The sequence below is a fragment of the Rhineura floridana genome, chromosome 2, assembly GCF_030035675.1.
Source record: "Rhineura floridana isolate rRhiFlo1 chromosome 2, rRhiFlo1.hap2, whole genome shotgun sequence".
In the NCBI taxonomy this organism is placed as follows: Eukaryota; Metazoa; Chordata; class Lepidosauria; order Squamata; family Rhineuridae; genus Rhineura; species Rhineura floridana.
In genome coordinates, this window is record NC_084481.1 from 105,895,968 (window position 1) to 105,913,387 (window position 17,420).

The following is a 17,420-nucleotide window of genomic DNA, read 5'->3' on the forward strand; positions in this document are numbered from 1 at the left end:
GGGGTTCATATCTACCCATATTTGGACGATCTGCTTATACGGGCCAAATCTGAAGAGCTGGCTCATCATCATTTAATGATCACCCTCAATGTTTTGCAGACCTACGGCTGGCTGGTCAACTTCGACAAAAGCCATCTCCAACCAACCCAACGCCTACTACATCTTGGGGCAATGTTGGACACCCTGCAGGCAATGGTCTTCCTGGCTCCAGATCGCATCACTGCCATCACAAGCATCGCAAGGTCCCTGATGCAACAAACATCCGCAGACGTCATGCTTCTCGCCAGAGCGCTCGGGATGTTTATCTCCACAATCCACATTGTACCCTGGGCTCGAGCTCACACTCGGCCCCTTCAGTGGACTCTGTTGCCTTTTCAAAAAGACATTGCCAGCTCCAACCATCGCAAAGTTCGTTTGAGCCCCGCTCTGCGCCTCTCCTTCCGCTGGTGGACCAAGGTTCAACACCTCTCCAAGGGCACGTCGTTCAGAGAACCCCGCAGAACCGTCGTGACCACAGACGCCAGCCTCATAGGTTGGGGAGCCCACTGCAACTCCCAGTATGTTCAGGGGGTTTGGCCCAACGCAGAGCGAGCTCGAAGCATCAACTGGCTGGAACTAAAGGCTGTCCACTTGGCTCTATGTCATTTTCAGTCTCTGTTCCCTTTGCATCATGTGCTCATTCGAACAGACAACACGTGTGTAAAATCACATTTGAACAGACAAGGGGGCACCAGGTCTCGTCCTCTGCAGGACTTAGCCTCCCTCATCTTTGTCTGGGCAGAACAACATCTACAATCCCTGAAAGCAGAGCACCTCAAAGGGATTTTGAATGTGACAGCAGACTGGCTCAGCAGACAACAGGTCTTCCCGGGAGAATGGAAACTTCATCCAGCCATTTTCCATCGTCTCCAGTGTCGGTTCGGCGCCCTCTCAGTCGACCTGTTTGCTTCCAGTCACAATTGCCAGCTTCCCAGGTACTTTGCCCGATACCTGGACTCAACAGCAGAAGCAGTGGATGCTCTGACAACACCGTGGCCAGACGGTCTATTGTATGCCTTTCCTCCCATACCATTGTTAGCCAAAACCTTGAGGAAGGCGCGAACCGAAAGGGCACAGCTGGTTCTGATAGCACCATTTTGGCCACGCCGTCCGTGGTTCTCAGATCTTCTGGCAATGTCAATGATGGACCCTTGGACACTTCCAGTAACGCCAGACCTCTTATCCCAGGGTCCAGTACTGCACCAGGACCCTACTTGGCTCAATCTAACAGCGTGGCGTTTGAACGGAGACACTTGAGGTCAGCTGGACTGTCTGACGCTGTGATTGATATTATTTTGGCCTCGAGAAGACCATCTACCACTCGCATTTATCAACATACCTGGGTGGCTTTCTCCAAGTGGTGTCAGTCCCACCACCACGATCCATCCCAGGCCAATGTGCACCAGGTGCTCCAATTTCTCCATAGTGGCTTTATGATGGGACTTCGACCCAACACTCTACGTCGACATGCGTCTACTCTGTCATCCATTCTCTCAGTGTCCTCTCCTGGAGATCATATTTCCTCACATCCGTTCATCAAACGTTTTTTGAGGGGAGTCGCCCTACGCTCTCCGGCTGTTGTCCATCGGTTCCCCTCATGGAGTTTGCCGAAAGTTCTGCAGGCTTTGCAACGCCCTCCGTTTGAACCCATCAGGACTGTGCCCCTACGTATTCTGTCCTTCAAGGTCCTGTTTCTGATTGCAATCACATCTGCCAGACGCGTTTCGGAGTTGGGCGCATTGTCTTCCGCTAGACACCTCTGCGTCTTCCATAAGGACTCTGTTGTGCTGAAGACTGACCCTTCCTTTCGTCCCAAGGTCGATTCAGTTTTTCATTGCAACCAGGACATTGTTTTGCCTTCCTTTTGCCCAAATCCTACCCATCCTCTCGAGAAGGCTTGGCATTCATTGGATGTCCGGAGGGCTCTCAAGACCTACCTGTCTAGGACCCAAGAGATTCGACGAACGGAGTCTCTGTTTGTATCCTTTCATCCAGGGTCTATGGGGCATAAAGTATCCAATCCTACCTTATCCCGTTGGTTAAGGGCATGCATTACCTTAGCATATGAGTCCCTGAAGCTGCCAGTTCCTGCTAGTATAACAGCTCATTCTACTAGGTCAGCTGCCACTTCGGCTGCTTTTGCTACTAATGCTCCTGTTGCCGATATTTGTAGGGCCGCAGTCTGGTCTTCCCCACACTCGTTTATAAGACATTATAAAATTGATCGTTATGCCTCTGCTGATGCTTCTTTTGGCAGACGAGTGTTGCAACAGGTTCTTAATGAGGATTAACATGTGGGTGGTCCCTCCCTATATGGGTTGCTTTGGTACATCCCACAGTGATGGCCCACTTCCTATGGAAAATGTACCATTGGTCTCACCTGAAAGGTGATTTTCATAGGAAGGGGCCATCACGACCCTCCCAGTTGGAGGATGACTAGTGATTTTATCAATGGGTTACATGTTATTGTTTCCATATTATATTTAAATGTAAGAGTGAAGTCAAGACTTTTAGTTCTGTTATGTTATGTAGTTAGGTTAGAGTCATGTTGTTATGCATGTGACTATTATGTTATTTTCCTGGCGGGCCTGTTGGCCTTGTTCTTGTATTTTTAGATATCTCTTTTAGACTCGCTACGAATGAACTGGAGAGTGGGAGGGGCATGACGTCCCTAGTCTTGACTTCAAAAACATTCTTGCCTTCGCACGATAGGTGGAACTGTTACCCACAGTGATGGCCCCTTCCTATGAAAATCACCTTTCAGGTGAGACCAATGGTACATTTTCTGTATCAAAAATATGGGCATGGAGTAGGGATGTGCTAGAATTCTGCCCAATTCAGATTTGGTACCAAATTTTCCATTAATTCACTTACTATCATTGCAGGTCAGATTTTTATGTAGTGGTTTTCTGAGCCTAGTTTCAGAAATGGATTTTTTTTAAAATATAAAAAGTGCATATAAAATTGATATTTCTATCAATATTTTTATTGATATTTTCTTCAATTTGTCAACTTTTCCTATCAGCGTATTGATACTTCCTTTAAAAATATTGATATTACTATCAGTATTTTTTCTGAGGAAGTAGGAGATAGATTGGTAAAAGTAGCAGCTTGCGGACAAAGAACAAACTTGAATTCATACCAGCCTGTTAGATCGACAGAATGCTTTCGAATTGGCACTGGCCAATGGATCCCATCTCTGGCATGCAATTATCCTACCAATAGTTCTCCCCTGATATGTGCTATTGATAGGGATTTTTCTAGCTAACAAAATCAGCACGGATTGATTTGAGTATTTATTTTGGCTAACTTTCTATTTGGGATACCTGTGCTTAAAAGAATCACAATACCCAAATTATGAGCTCAGAAGAAATAATGCTAACTTGTATCAAAATTTGATTTGCATTGAGATTACAATATTTTGTCCCTGCCTTCCAGATTTGAGAATATTTTGGTGAGGACTTGGGCCATTAAGGTCAAAAAAGAAGAAAGAGAGAAACAAGACAGGCTGTAATGGCAAAGTGCCAAAAGCCAGAAGTCCTAGGGCATGACAGGAAGCTATATGGGAAGAAAAAGTTCTGATCACTTATACTACTGAAAGCCATAGGAGCTCAAGATTCCCTTTGATTTTCTAAGATATTAACAGTGATTGGCCATTTAATTTCCAGCTTTTCACAGTAATTGTTGAGTTTTGTAACAGATACATTTCTGTAGAAGCTGTACCAGAGTACAACCTTCTGTTCTCAGTGTGGCATGTAGGGTTGCGGCACTGACAGCTTTTTCCATGGGATCTTTGTGACTTTAATGGTGGGAGAGTTTGACTCATGTTGAAGTCCTATGCACACTTAATAGGGAGTAATTTCCATTGAAATTAGTAGGGCTAAGTAAACATGCATAGGCTTGTGCTATCAGTCCTTTGGTATTTTGAAACTTCTAAATAGGTGGGAGTACAGGCCATTCTTCTCACTCTACTAGTCCCAATCCATTGAAGATCATGAAAGTGGCTGTTGGGTTACTGTCTCAAGTGGAGTGAAATGGTGTGCTGTGTTCTGCTTCTAAATTGCTGTGCTTTCTGCTTGCATTTCAGATTCCTTGCACATCCAGGAAAATGTGTTACCCGCCATTATAAAGCACTCTCTTGTACCGTCTCCTCCAAAATGTCCCTCGCCTGCATCCGTTCAGAGAGTGACAACTGGGTTTGTTAGAGTCAGACACTTGAAAGTACCTAGCTCAAAAAAGGCACTAACGCCAAAGCTACAGTCTTTATCAACTGTGAACAGTGATGCAGTGCAGAATGTGGTTGAGAAGACTGCTGTTCTGAATCTCAGCAGAAAAGCTGATGCCTCCTTATCTGATGCATCTGTCTTAGGTCAGAGGCATAGGACTTCTGGTGCTGACAACAAGCCAACCAGGAGACCTGTTTCAGCAACTGGACCAACAAACATCAGGTTTGGCTACTTAGATAGCTCTTTCACTAGGATTGCTCAACCAAATAGAACAAACCTGCATGGGATAAAGGCTGCTTCATAGCTGTAACCCAAGACAGAGATAACCATGCTTTAAAGTTTAACTCATTCGTTTCACTTACTACTTTTTTTTGTATTTTTTGTATTTGATATCTGTCTCAAATATGAGCTTCACATACAACTTGTATCCAAAATGAGCTGCAGTTTCCTAGCACCTGTATACTGCATATCTCCCTTTCACAGATTTGTATCGATTTATATTTTTATCCTGCCTTTTTCCGATGAAAATTGTCTCCCAATTTTTAGAGATGAATTCTTTCTGGCATGACGCAGGGAAGTGAGCTTCCTTGTTGTGATATTCTTTCTTGGAGGCAGGAGGTGTAGCCTTCCAGTGGCCCTTGATCTACAAGGAGCCTTAGAGCATGTTTTTGAATGCCATGTCTCAAGGCCCTGTACAGCTCACAGGAAACATTGAACTGCTTCCAAAATGGAGTCCCCATGTTATTTTCTTCCCACTCGTTTGTGACATGTTTCAGTTATCTGTGATGTGACATCATTACATCTGCATTTTCTTGCCATCCCCACCAGCAGGCAGTAGCACCTAACTATGTACTATAGTGGAGGAGGGATACAGGCCGTGACAATACCCTGTCACAGCTTATTAGAGGGAATGTAACATGGAAAGGCAGTTTTTAGCAACAGCCCTATATCTTCTATGTTGAGTAGTTTGGCCCTTTAATCTGGATTGCATGAAATAGCAATAAAGTGTTGGCGTGTGTGCGTTGTTGTGTGAAACAGCATACATTACGTTGGAGTTAAGTTGAGCAAGAAACTTCTTCAGAGCATGTTAAGAGTCTTTATTGAAAGACATTAAGGCCAGAGGCTTAAGAGTAAATACATGTAGAGATTCTTCAGTCACCCCCCTTCTGGTACATCTCTCTCCATAGATAAACACAAAAGACAGCCTCTCACCTCAGAGGCATAATTCAGAAGAACAACAACTCACAGACTCTGTTAGCACTTTCCCAGTCTATATCTTGATGGTTACCATAACAACGGCCTTCACTGTCCGTTCCCAGACTGGCAAAGACATAACTCCTCTTTACTTTCAAAACTTTCAGACTTGATGGAAAACTACTAGGCCTCATGCCAACATAAAGTATGTCTCTAAGCATGTGGAGATTACTCCTTGGTGAGGGAAAAGGAATCACAAATCCATTCATTTGGCTTTCATGTTGTAGGACATGACTTTCCAGCAGCCTGGACTCTTGACATCTGTTTTCTTAGACCAGCCTTCACCAGCCTGGTGCTATTCAGATATTTTGGAGGACAATTCAGTTGTGCTGACTGGGGCTGATGGGGGTTGTAATCCAAAATATGTGGATACCAGGTTGGCCAAGGCTGCCTTAGACATTGCCCATTGTGCTGAAAGCCCTTCCTCCTGTTTTCAGTGTTTCAGCACTCTCACCCATTGACAGCTCTGCCACATAAAGGGGTATTCACTGTATGACTTAATGGTCTTCAAAGGAATCATATGCACTCAGTCTAAGTCTGTTCTCTATTATTATTATTATTACTATTACTATTATTACTACTACTACTATTACTATTACTATTATTAAATTTATCATTTACATAAAATCTCAAAGTGACTTACAGTTGTAAAAAACATACAAATACAAAGATTTACAACATCATCAAAAATATTTACTAAAAGTGCTCATCCTGCAATACTATAAAAGGATGAATTCTACCTATTCCACCCCATTAAAAGACGAACACCAAAAAAAAGAGGCTATGGTATCATCATACCATATGATCCCATTTAAGAACCAAATGCCAGGGTAAGCAAGAATGTCTTTGCCTGGTGCCTGAAAGTTGATAATGATGGTGCCAGGTGCATCTCTTTAGGGAGAACATTCCACCGTTAGGGAGCCACCACTGAAAAGGCCCATTCTCATGTTGCCACCCTCCACACCTTCCTTGGAGGGGGCACACAAAGAAGGGCCTCAGAAAATAAAGGCAGCATCCAGGTGGGTTCATGTGAGGAGAGGCAGTCCCTAAGGTATTGCAGTCCTGAGCCACATAAGAGTTTATAGATCAAAACTGAGCACAGAAACTAATCAGCAACCAATGCAGTAGGGCCAGGGTCTGTGTTATATGTTCAGACCTTCTGCTCCCAGTTGGTTACCTGGCTGCTGAATTCTGCACTAGCTGCAGTTTCCAAACTCTCTTCAAAGGCAGCCCCATGTATAACACATTGCAGTAATCTAGCCTACAGGTTACCAGAGCATAGACAACAGAAGCTAGGCTATTCCTGTCCAGGTAGTGTTGCAGGTGGGCCACCAGCCAAAGCTGACAGAAGGCACTCTGCACCATCAAGGCCTCTTGTGCCTCTAGTGGCAGTCATGGATCCAGGAGTACCCACAAACTGCACACTATGTACTGCTGTATATTCTATGTGCTATAGTTGAGCTGTGTCATGTTCTCCATGCTAATGGGTGGGTGGGGCTGTCTAGTTGTACAGAACAGGTTTTATTTCTCTTTGCTGTATCCGGCACAGGGGGTTTAAGTGAATGCAGAATGCCAGCACAGTCTTTCAAACATATTTGTGCCAACTTGCTGTACTGTGGTGTTTCTTCTCTTCAGAGCCTTTGCAGACAGAAACGTCCACAAGACGATCAACTCTCATCAACCTCTTGTTCGCTCCTGCACAAACGTGCCAGAGGGACTTGCAGTGCTGAACAGGGCCCGCCCTCTGACTGCCAAGGCTGCCCTGCAGAGCTTGCCAAACAGGCCACATATCTCAACGGCAGCTCAAAGCAGAAGTCCCAAATTATAGGAAATGCCCTCAGCAGCTGTGCATATGGTGCTGCCAAGTCACAGAATCCTTCAGCTGCTTTCTGTATTTCCCATCTTCCTATGAACAACATAGGCTGGCTTCTCTGACTCATCCTGATCACTGAACACAACAGTGCCCGTAGGTAAGCAAAGCAGTTTAAAGAAACAACTTGATTTACTTCAAACAAAACTTGTGAAGAGAGAATCTGCAATTCCCCAATCAACAATTTTAGCAGCTTTCATAAGGAAAGGAGTGAGGGCTTGTGCCACCACAGCCCCTTCCATTGACTATATACCTGATGTTTAGAGCACCTGTATGGCTGGCCTCCTGAGTGAGGATGGCCCCTTTGCCTCATTCAATGGGAGGAAGGTACAGATGATCCTTCAACAATCCTTCAGGTAACCAGCTGCAGCTATTTCCATGTGTCAGCCAGCTGTCAAAGGGATGCAGTCCCACTGGTGAAATTACACAACAGACTGGGAAAGCTGTGTAGACTGGAACGGAGTGTGCTTTTTGTGTTCCTTGAGCAGGACAGTTCCGTCTTGCTTGAAATTACTTTTTTTTTTTAAGCAGGGAATAACTCAGTCATTCAGAGGGAGTCTGGGAGGGACTGAATGTGTCATTTTGTTTTATTTGTGCTTGGAAGAAACTCCAGACACTCATCCAGAATGCTGTCATGCAGTTACACCTGAATGGGTGGGTTGTGTTTTCTCCAAGCCAGATGTCCATTGCATATATCTTTGCAGTGGTTGGGGATGGTTCTCTCCAATTCCTTATTTTACCTCATTTTTTCATGCCTTTTCACCACAAATGGATTTGCAATCACCTTTTCTGTAACTTTTGTTTTCTAGATCAGTTTTAGATCAATATAGAAAAATGTATTTTTATATGTATTCAAAGACAACCGTTGTAGGGAGCTTACCCTACTTTTAAAAACGTTTATTCTGCATTAGGCTACGATATGAAATGATCTGAGCTGGTTTGCACAACTGAACTCTTGTCCATGCACACCATCTCATCTAAGTCTAGTGATGCAGTCCTATGGGTAAAGTCATCATATGAACTAGGTATATACAGACATTAGCAGCAGTAATCCTTGTGATTCTGTCAGCTGCAAAAATGCTACCACATTCATGAGGATTGCTTCTGTCTGCTTATGCAATGGCCAAATCCACACAATATCTTTGTCCATACAAGTCCTAGCGGCAATTGGGACTGCTTGCAAGTAAAACCAAAGCTGTGTATGAACTGACAGGACAGGTATATTTGGACAATTATTGTGACTATTTTGAAACCAAGTACTGTAATTGTTTAAATTAATGTTGCAAAATATTTTCTGGAACACTATAATACATGAATGATGCCGCGTCCCTAAGTTAGAGGCCATTTCTTTCTAGTCACACTGTTGAGATATATAATGGAGGGTACAGTACAGAACCAAGAATGAAACCAAGAACGTTGACTCCAAATCTTCAGCTCATTCTGACATAATGAAGCCAAAACATTTAAAGAATATAAGAAGCTTTGGACCATTCCGATTGCAAGAAGCCGTGCCTTCTTCCCTTGCCATAGGAGAAAGGGAAGTCATTTATTTCTGCAGTAAATGGAGTATGAGGACCATAGGGGGGAGTAATATCACAATTCATAGAATGGTAGTTCCCAGGGAATGTGGAAAAATTGGCCTGAACAACATATGCACTGTTTAAGCCAGCTTCCTTCTCACTAGTCTCTCGCTTTGCAGTCATAATTAAAATTCTGCCTTTTTATGTAAATAGTGATAGTACAGGGGTAGCCAACATGGTGCCCTCCCGATACTGTTGGCTCTCATCTGCTTCAGTCAGAATGACCAGCGTTAAGGGATGGTGGGCACTGTAGTTCAGCAACATCTGGCAGGCACCACATTGGCTACCCTTGGTATGGGCAGATTAACAGGTCTGACATGCAGTATTCCCAAGTAAAACTGGATGTGATGGTACGAATTCTGTGTTTTGGACACGAAACTACCCAAGCAAATAGAGCAAACTTGCGCATCCAATAAAAAAAGGCTTCTGAGTGAGAAGTGCCAAACCATTCCACACACTTGACTTATGTTCCAGCAACATCTTTTTCTCAGTTGAGCTCACTTCCAATATTAGAGCTCTGCTGAGGAGAAAAAGTGTTCCAGGAGAGGATCTCCTGGAGATAAGCCATAAGTGGGGCACTGGAAGGGTTTAGCATTCCTCACCCATATTGCCCCTTCTTTCTATGTCTGCAAACACACCATATATATAAAGACCATTGCTTTCCCCTCAGAATCCTGAAAACTGTAGTTTACCCCTCACAGAGCTACAATTCCGAATGCCCTTAACAAACTACAGTTCCCATTATTCTTTGGAGGAAGTCATGTGCTTTCAGTTCCCTTTAAATGTTTGCACATTGCCTATGTGACAGGGACAATTATTTGTTTCCAAAGAAGCCTAGCTTGCCCTAAATGCCGAATTATTTGCCTAGTCCCCATTTGTCTACAAAAGGAATGGCATTGTCAAGGCTAGCACATTAACAGTTAACATCTCAGCTAGCTAATAGTCTATGTTGATCAAGAGCCCATTCACAATGTGTCCCTGTACTCCTCCTCCTCCCTGCCTCCTTAGAGCCCTTTTCCCCCTCATGTTTTAGTGTGGTGCCTTACACCTTTCAAAACAGTTAAGCTGGCACCATGAATTGCATCAAAATTGGAAGGGCAAGTAATAAAAGCAAAGGTGCCTGCCAGACAAATTGCAGAGTCCTGTGTATTTAAAGAAGCCATGCAAACCTTCTTTGCCACTGTTCATCAGTATGTCATCTAGCAGGACAATACCGCCTTAGATGCAGATCTGTGGTGGTGGGCACATAAGTCATATGCTTGAATCCATATTTTGAGCGAGCACTCTTCTGTCCTATCAAAGACACCATGGGAAGTGTAGTATCCAGCGTAGTCTTGAATTCCTGAAGAAAAGGACATTGCTATCATCAAAAAGATAGCAGGATGAAAAGCAGATGTATGGCTGGCTTTTGGACTTCATGAAATATAATTACAAAGTTTATCCAAGCCCACACTCTGCTAGTAGGACTGTATGACACATAGCAGCCATAAAAAGAGGAATTGTGGGCACAGCTGTTTGTTGTGACTGTTGGATCACTGGATGATTTGCGATGCTTCATGTGTCATCCTAGCAGAAAAGGTGAGCTTCACAGATTTGGGGGGTGGGGGCACTTGATTACCTTCTCTTCCCTACACACACACTCACAGCTTATGCCACCCAAATATGGTTCCTGGACAGCATACTGCTCACTCAGCCAGCACAGTTCAGAACTTGTTGTTCGAGGAGAAATGTTACGTGTGTATGATGCGCTAGTGACAATGACACCTCTAAGGCTGCAGTCCAGTACACTTACCTGGGAATAAGTCCTACTGAACCCAATGGAGCTTACTTCTGAGTAGAACATGCATTGGATTACAGCCTAAAACATGCCCTTCTATGGAAGCCTTGCGGGTATCAACGCCTTCCCCACTCTTAAATAAATCCTACATCTACACAAAGGAAGATGGATATTTATTTTTAAAATGTGGCAGAGATAAGAGGATGCTACTTGCTAAAGGCACACAACAGTCCTGTGACACAGACTAGAAGGAAACGCATCTAATCAACTTAACTCACTAGAAATTAAGAATCCATATGCTATTTATTTGCTTTTGAAAAAATTACCACCTTAATGCTGCTAAAATACTAACTGGTTGTGCAGGTGGAGAGAAGCAGAACAATTTCATACCTCCACTAAGGATTAACAGTAACATTTCTGTCATTTATATAAGGCCTGCCAAACAGCCTCTCTGTATTTTCAAGGTTCCTCTAAAAAGCATATTACATGGATTTTTACAGAGGTTTTAAAGGACTTGTGGGATTACATAAATGACAGAAAATAATAGGAAGTCTCATCTCAAATAAATGAAATTACTCAAAAGATTGAAAATGTGCAAGATGGGGGGGGCTCTTTCTCTCTTACAGATGGATGCCACAGCGAGTCATAATTTCAGTCCTCAACCGCTGACCTAATGAATGAAAAACTTGAACTGGCAGGTGTGTAGGAAGACTTGACATTATAGTGGATTTAACTAGGATACCTCTGACTTGTTTAATCACACACAAAAATGAATGGAGCTGTCACATAATATGGACACAGCATGTATGTATTTAGTTTTTTTTTTATAGTGTTATAGCCCACTCTTTAATGTAAACACTTCCAGGGCTGCATTCATACAATAGTAGAGTTGGAAGGGGCCTATAAGGCCATCGAATCCAACCCCCTGTGAAATGCAAGAATCTGTCCAGCTGCCTCTTGAATGCCTCCAGTGTTGGAGAGCCCACCACTTCCCTAGGTAATAGGTTCCATTGTCATACCACTCTGAAATGGAAATGGACTGCCTTCAAATCACTTCCAACTTACAGCGACCCTATGAATAGGCTTTTCATGGTAAGCAGTATTCAGAGGGGGTTTACCATTGCCTTCCTCTGAGGCTGACTGGCCCTCAGTCACCCAGTAAGCTTCATGGCTGTGTGGGGATTCGAACCCTGGTCTCCCGGGTCGTAGTCCAACACTCTAACCACTACACCATACTGGCTCTCTCATACCGCTCTAAAGGTTAGGAATTTTTTTCTGATGTTCCGCTGAAATCTGGCTTCATGTAACTTGAGCTCATTATTCTGTGTCCTGCACTCTGAGACACTCGAGAATAGATCCTGGCCCTCCTCTGTGTGGTAACCTTTCAAGTACTTGAAGAATGCTATCATATCTCCCCTCGGCCTTTTCTTCTCAAATCTATTTCTTTCCATCTCTTCTCATAGGGCTTTGTTTCTAGTTCCCTGATCATCCTCGTTCTCTTCCTCTGAATCTGTTGCAGTTTGTCTGCATCCTTCCTAAAGTGTGGTGTCCAGAACTTGACACAGTACTTGAGATGAGACCTAACCAGTGCTGGATACAGGGGAACCAATACTTCACACACTTTGGAAATTACACTTCTGTTAATGCAACATAAAATAGTATTTGCCTTTTTTGCAGCCATGTTGCACTGTTGGCTCATATTCAGTTTGTGATCAACAACCACCCCAGAATCCTTCTCGCATGTAGTATTGTTAAGCCAAGTATCCCCCATCTTATAACTGCATTTGGTTTCTTTTTCCTAAGTGTAGAACTTTGCACTTATCCCTGTTAAATCTCATTTTGTTGTTTTCAGCCTATCAAGATCCCTTTGAATTTGTTTCTGTCTTCCAAGGTATTAGCTATTCCTCCCAATTTTTATCATCTGCACATTTGATAAGCATTGCCTGCATCTCCTCATCCAAATCATTAATAAAAAGGTTGAAGAGCACTGGACCCAGGACTGAGCCCTGTGGTACCCCGCTCACCTCCCCCCAGTTTGAGAAGGAACCACTGATAAGCACTCTTGAGTACGATTCTGTAGCCAACTGTGGATCCACCTGATAGTGGTTCCATCCAGCCCACATTCAGTTAGCTTGCTAATCAGAATGTCATGAGGCACTTTGTCAAAAGCTCTGCTGAAGTCGAGATGTGTCCACAGCATTCCCACAGTCTACCAGGGAAAATGAGATCAGATTAGTCTGGCAGGATTTGTTCTTGATAAATCCATGTTGGCTTCTAGTAATCACTGCAGTGTTTTCAAGGTGGTTACAGACTGACGGCGCCAGGTTAAAACCTTTCTCTTCTCTGAGGCATTTTAATTCCTGTTAATTCTAAATTATTATCTTTTGATTTTAGACTGTACAGTTTTGTGTACAGTTTTGTGTTATTTTTATTGTATTTTTAATGTTCACCGCCCAGAGAGCTGTTGCTAGTCGGGCGGTATATAAGCTTAATTAAATAAAAATAAATAAATAAATTATCTGCTCCAGAATTTTCCCAGGGATCAATGTTAGGCTGACTGGTCTATAGTTCCTGGGTTCCTTCTTTTTGCCCTTTTTGAAAATAGGGACAACATTAGCCCTCCTCCAGTCATCCGGCACTTAACCCATCCTACACGATTTTGCAAAGATAACGGACAGCCGTTCCAAGAGTTCTTCAGCTAGTTCCTTCAATCCTCTAACATACAGTTCATCAGGCCCTGGATATTTGAACTCGTTCAAAGTGATTAGGTATTCCTTGACCATTTGTCAATCTCAAACTGCAATCCCGCCCCTTCTACTTCACATTTCCCAGGAGAGTCATAGACCCTCTTTTGGGAGAAGACTGAGCCAAAGTAGGAACTGAGCACTTCTGCCTGTCATCTTTTTGCCATCCTCGTTGAGTACCTGTGCACCATTTCTTTTCTGTGTCTTTTATTATGGATGTACCTGAAGAACGCTTTTTTGTTGCTTTTGGCATCTCTCGCTAACCTCAGCTCCTCAGCTTTAGCCTTCCTGATGCCTGCAATTCTGTGCTACCTGTCTGTACTCTTCCTATGTGGCCTGGCCTTCCTTCCACTTCATGTATGTGTCCTTTTTTGTTTTCAGGTCATCTCTCTGTTTTCTCTCTCTCAGTTATTACTCACTGGAATTGTGTTGGCTGTCAAAGTGAATTTATAGCAGCCCACAGGGCAGACAGAAAAGGGCAGAGAATCTTCTTACTCTTACTAATTTCTCAAACCTCTTTCTGAAGTGAAGGTTCAAGTCTGTAAAGAAGTTTGGAGCAGCCATATTAAAAGGTAGGGGCAGGCATTCCAGGCAGGGAGTTGCCAACCCTGCTTGGATATGGATATATTTGAAAGGATCCCTACTCAAGCTTCACCAACAGCACAATCCAAATCATATCTACTCAGAGGTAAGTCCTGTTGAATTCTATGGGGCTTTGTCCCTTAGTGCGTGAGTTTAGAATTGCAGCCTTCAGGGGCTTCCATCTTTACTCCCAAATGCTCCCATCTAACATCTCCACAACACTAGGCTCCTTTCTTCTTACATTGGCCTTCTGGTGATTGGCCTGGCCTGAGGGCACTTAAACCTTCTTGCCAGAAGCAAGTAGGCTACATTCAATGTTCCCTACCCAGCTCCCTAAGCAGCTGAGAAGGAATGACCTCATCACTTCAGCTGGACCTGGGAACACCATCTTTTAGCTAAGATTTCTATCTTAATTTTCAATCAAAGAATTTTTTTTTTTATTTGTATGCTCCAAGCAGCTATGGTTGTTGCTTAATGTATCATGCTTAATGACATCACTAGGGCCCACCCCGTGACATCACTAGGGCCCACCCCTGAAATCTCAGGGTTTGAGATGTATTCATTCATTCATTCATTTTCATTCATTTTTAATTTGTATGCTGCCTTTCTACATCACTGCACTCAAGGCGGTTTACAACCATAGAAATGACAAAAATATACAGAAGTAATTATATTATCATCCTATAATACTACAAAATATAAAGTAATACAAAATAAGCTTAAACAAATGTTACAAAAATACACAATATTACATATACAAGTGTTGCACCAATACAGGTTACCATTAAATCAGGTGGCTGTGGTAGCCAGGAGTGCTTTTGGCCAACTCAAATGGTTTACCAACTGTGCCTGTTTCTGGAAGCAGTTGACTTGGCCACAGTGACACATGCATTGGTGAGGCTGATTACTGTAACACGCTCTATGTGCGGCTGCCTTTGAAAACAGTTTGGGTAAAGCAAAGGACCCAGAAAGTCCTCTTAGAATCCCATAGCTCTGAATAAGCCCCAACACAAAAGTCAGAGTTTTCTGTTTTCTAGTGAGTCTCTTTTCCCCTCCAAAAGTCAGACTACACGTGCATCTATACATGTAAATTAGCATATGCAAACCTGCGTTGCAGGCCTCTGCCCCAAGGCCTTACGTCTTTTAAATACCAAGCAATACTTACAGGAAGGAATCTGCTCTTGTTTCACTCTTGGACTTGCAGAAGGTAGAAGTAGTGAAAGGAACTTGCCCTGCTTCCACCTTCTGCGTGTGTAAGGAGACTTATCCCATGAGTTCTCTAACAAGAGCAGAGAATTGTCAGAAGGGCATATTTCCCCCTCTGTCATATTGCACTATGCATTGGGGAAGGAAACCTCTGTTGGCTTTCACTTTCCCTCAGTGCCGATTATTCTGGAGCCTCAGGGTCAGAAGGGCCTGCACCACATGTACCCAGTCTGGGGAGGCCACTAACCTCCCCATGTTTGTTGTTCCTAATGACCATTACTTACTCTAGCTTCTGGGTCCACATTTAGGGGCTGCCATGTCTGAAATGCAAGACTATCTTCTCCGGTGGTTGAAGAACTGCTCTCATTGACTGCTAAAAACAATAAAAGCAGAATACCTCATTAGTACTAAAAATGAACTCTCCCTCTTATGATTTCATCCAAACTAAGGAAGGTGTCTGAGGGTAGAGACACACTTACTGTTCTGACGGTTCCCGTCCGTCTCTACCTCTCTTTTCTGAAAATGGGGGCACACAACACTAGTCAAGCCCTGCCCCATTTTACTGTAAAACATGGTGGGAACAGCTTGAATGCTTTTTATAAATTCCCTTCAAAGAGATTTCACAACGGATTAGCAGATCAACCCATCCCCCCCTCCAGGTGCCTCTTTAAGGGCAGCTGGAACTGTTCCCTCTTTTAAGAAGGCATTTAAAACCTCTGAATGTCATTTGCCCTGTCCATATCTGACAGCTTTCACAAATCAAGATGGGCAAGCATCCAGGAGATGTGGTTGGCAGTAACCCTCCAAACAGGCTCTCCACATCTTCAAGGCTTGCAAGTTGAAAGGTATCCACACAACAGGATCAGGCAGTACACTCTTCTCATTCAGTTCTGACCCTGTTACAACCATGACATCAGAGCGGATGTAAGCAATTTGTCTAACTCATCTCAGTGAGCCTTCAGTGGTACTAGGCCCTGTACACCCAGGTTTTCACCCCCAACTGCTCAGTTGGGTGACATTGAGTGGATGCAATGATAGCAGAAAAGTAGGGCTTCTTCACTGCCATCATCGCCACAGAGTAAGTCAGTCAGTGGGTTCTTACCTGTGTTCAGTTGCATTCACCATGAGTCTTCCGCCATTTGCATTCCAGTTGCAAATCCAATCACCTAATTGAACCCAACTCCACGGTATACCACAGAGCTGAAGTAGCTCTGTGGTTGGTTCAGGTACATTTATAAGCAATCATGTCAATGGGTTTTTAAAAAACTTTTGGTGAACCGTTCTGATGTTTTTGAATGAAATAGTGGTATACAAATATATTTATAAATAAATAAATGGCCCAGGCCATCCTCATTCCAAGCAGTAGCCACAAGTATGGCAGGACCACCAGTCAAACCTGCAGGGAGTTGCCATTTTTCACTGTAGGGTTTTTTATTATTGTTTTCAAAGATTGTAGGCCTATCAGTCAGGTGTGTTAAGTTGTATTAAGAATTATCCCTGCATAGCCTGCTAGAAATAAGGAAAGCGATTGTAGTATTGTTCCATATTCTTAAGTCGTGATAAAGGTGGATCAGCACCTGCCGTTCTAGTCAAAATGAACAAATGTTGAACCAGTCATTGGCCAAAAAAAGGGGAATTCTACAGCTGAGGAATATTTGGATCAGAGTTGCCAACCTTTTTCAGACTATGGGCACATCTGGAATTTTGAGAGTACCCTAGCATCACACACTCTGTTGCTTTTCTCCCCTGCCCCCCCCACCCTCCTGACAAAAAGACGACACATGAACTTTCTTTGCTTTTCTATGAGGTCAGGATAAAGGTCAGATCCAGTAGAACTAAAACAGATCTCTTGAATTTGCATGATTTTACATGGGGTCCCTGTCAAAACACCATCAAATTGAAGCTTAAATTGGTAGACTATACACACAAAAATTACAGATCTGGTGCTTGCCATCACCACAAAAAAATGATCCAAGGTGCAGTTTCTCATGCACCTTTATGACTTTTACATAAGATGCCAACAAAACCACCAACAAATCACAGAACACAGATGTGGGCACAGAAGAAAAGTATGATTTGATGATGATTTTGAGGGGGTCCCTTATGCACATGAATATCCGTAAGAATCTGTCCCTCAGATCC

The 17,420-nt window shown here is 43.3% G+C and overlaps 2 protein-coding genes across 7 annotated transcripts in view; one reads left to right on the forward strand and one right to left on the reverse strand.

The window, feature by feature from the left end:
• LRRC56 (leucine rich repeat containing 56) overlaps positions 1-8,234 on the forward strand; it is a 75,738-nt gene extending 67,504 nt beyond the window's left edge. For all 6 annotated transcript variants that reach the window (XM_061609988.1, XM_061609990.1, XM_061609992.1 and 3 more), the window contains 2 exons: positions 4,127-4,487; positions 7,155-8,234. In XM_061609988.1, the coding sequence (XP_061465972.1) occupies positions 4,127-4,487; positions 7,155-7,347 (554 nt within the window). In that variant the 3' untranslated portion in view covers positions 7,348-8,234. The remainder of the gene's footprint in view (positions 1-4,126; positions 4,488-7,154) is intronic.
• Positions 5,357-17,420, reverse strand: part of LMNTD2 (lamin tail domain containing 2) — a 92,731-nt gene continuing 80,667 nt past the window's right edge. The window contains exons 14-15 of the mRNA XM_061609994.1: positions 15,563-15,651; positions 5,357-10,311 (exon numbers count right to left, since the gene is read on the reverse strand). Coding sequence (XP_061465978.1) covers positions 10,165-10,311; positions 15,563-15,651 — 236 coding nt within the window. The 3' untranslated portion in view covers positions 5,357-10,164. The remainder of the gene's footprint in view (positions 10,312-15,562; positions 15,652-17,420) is intronic.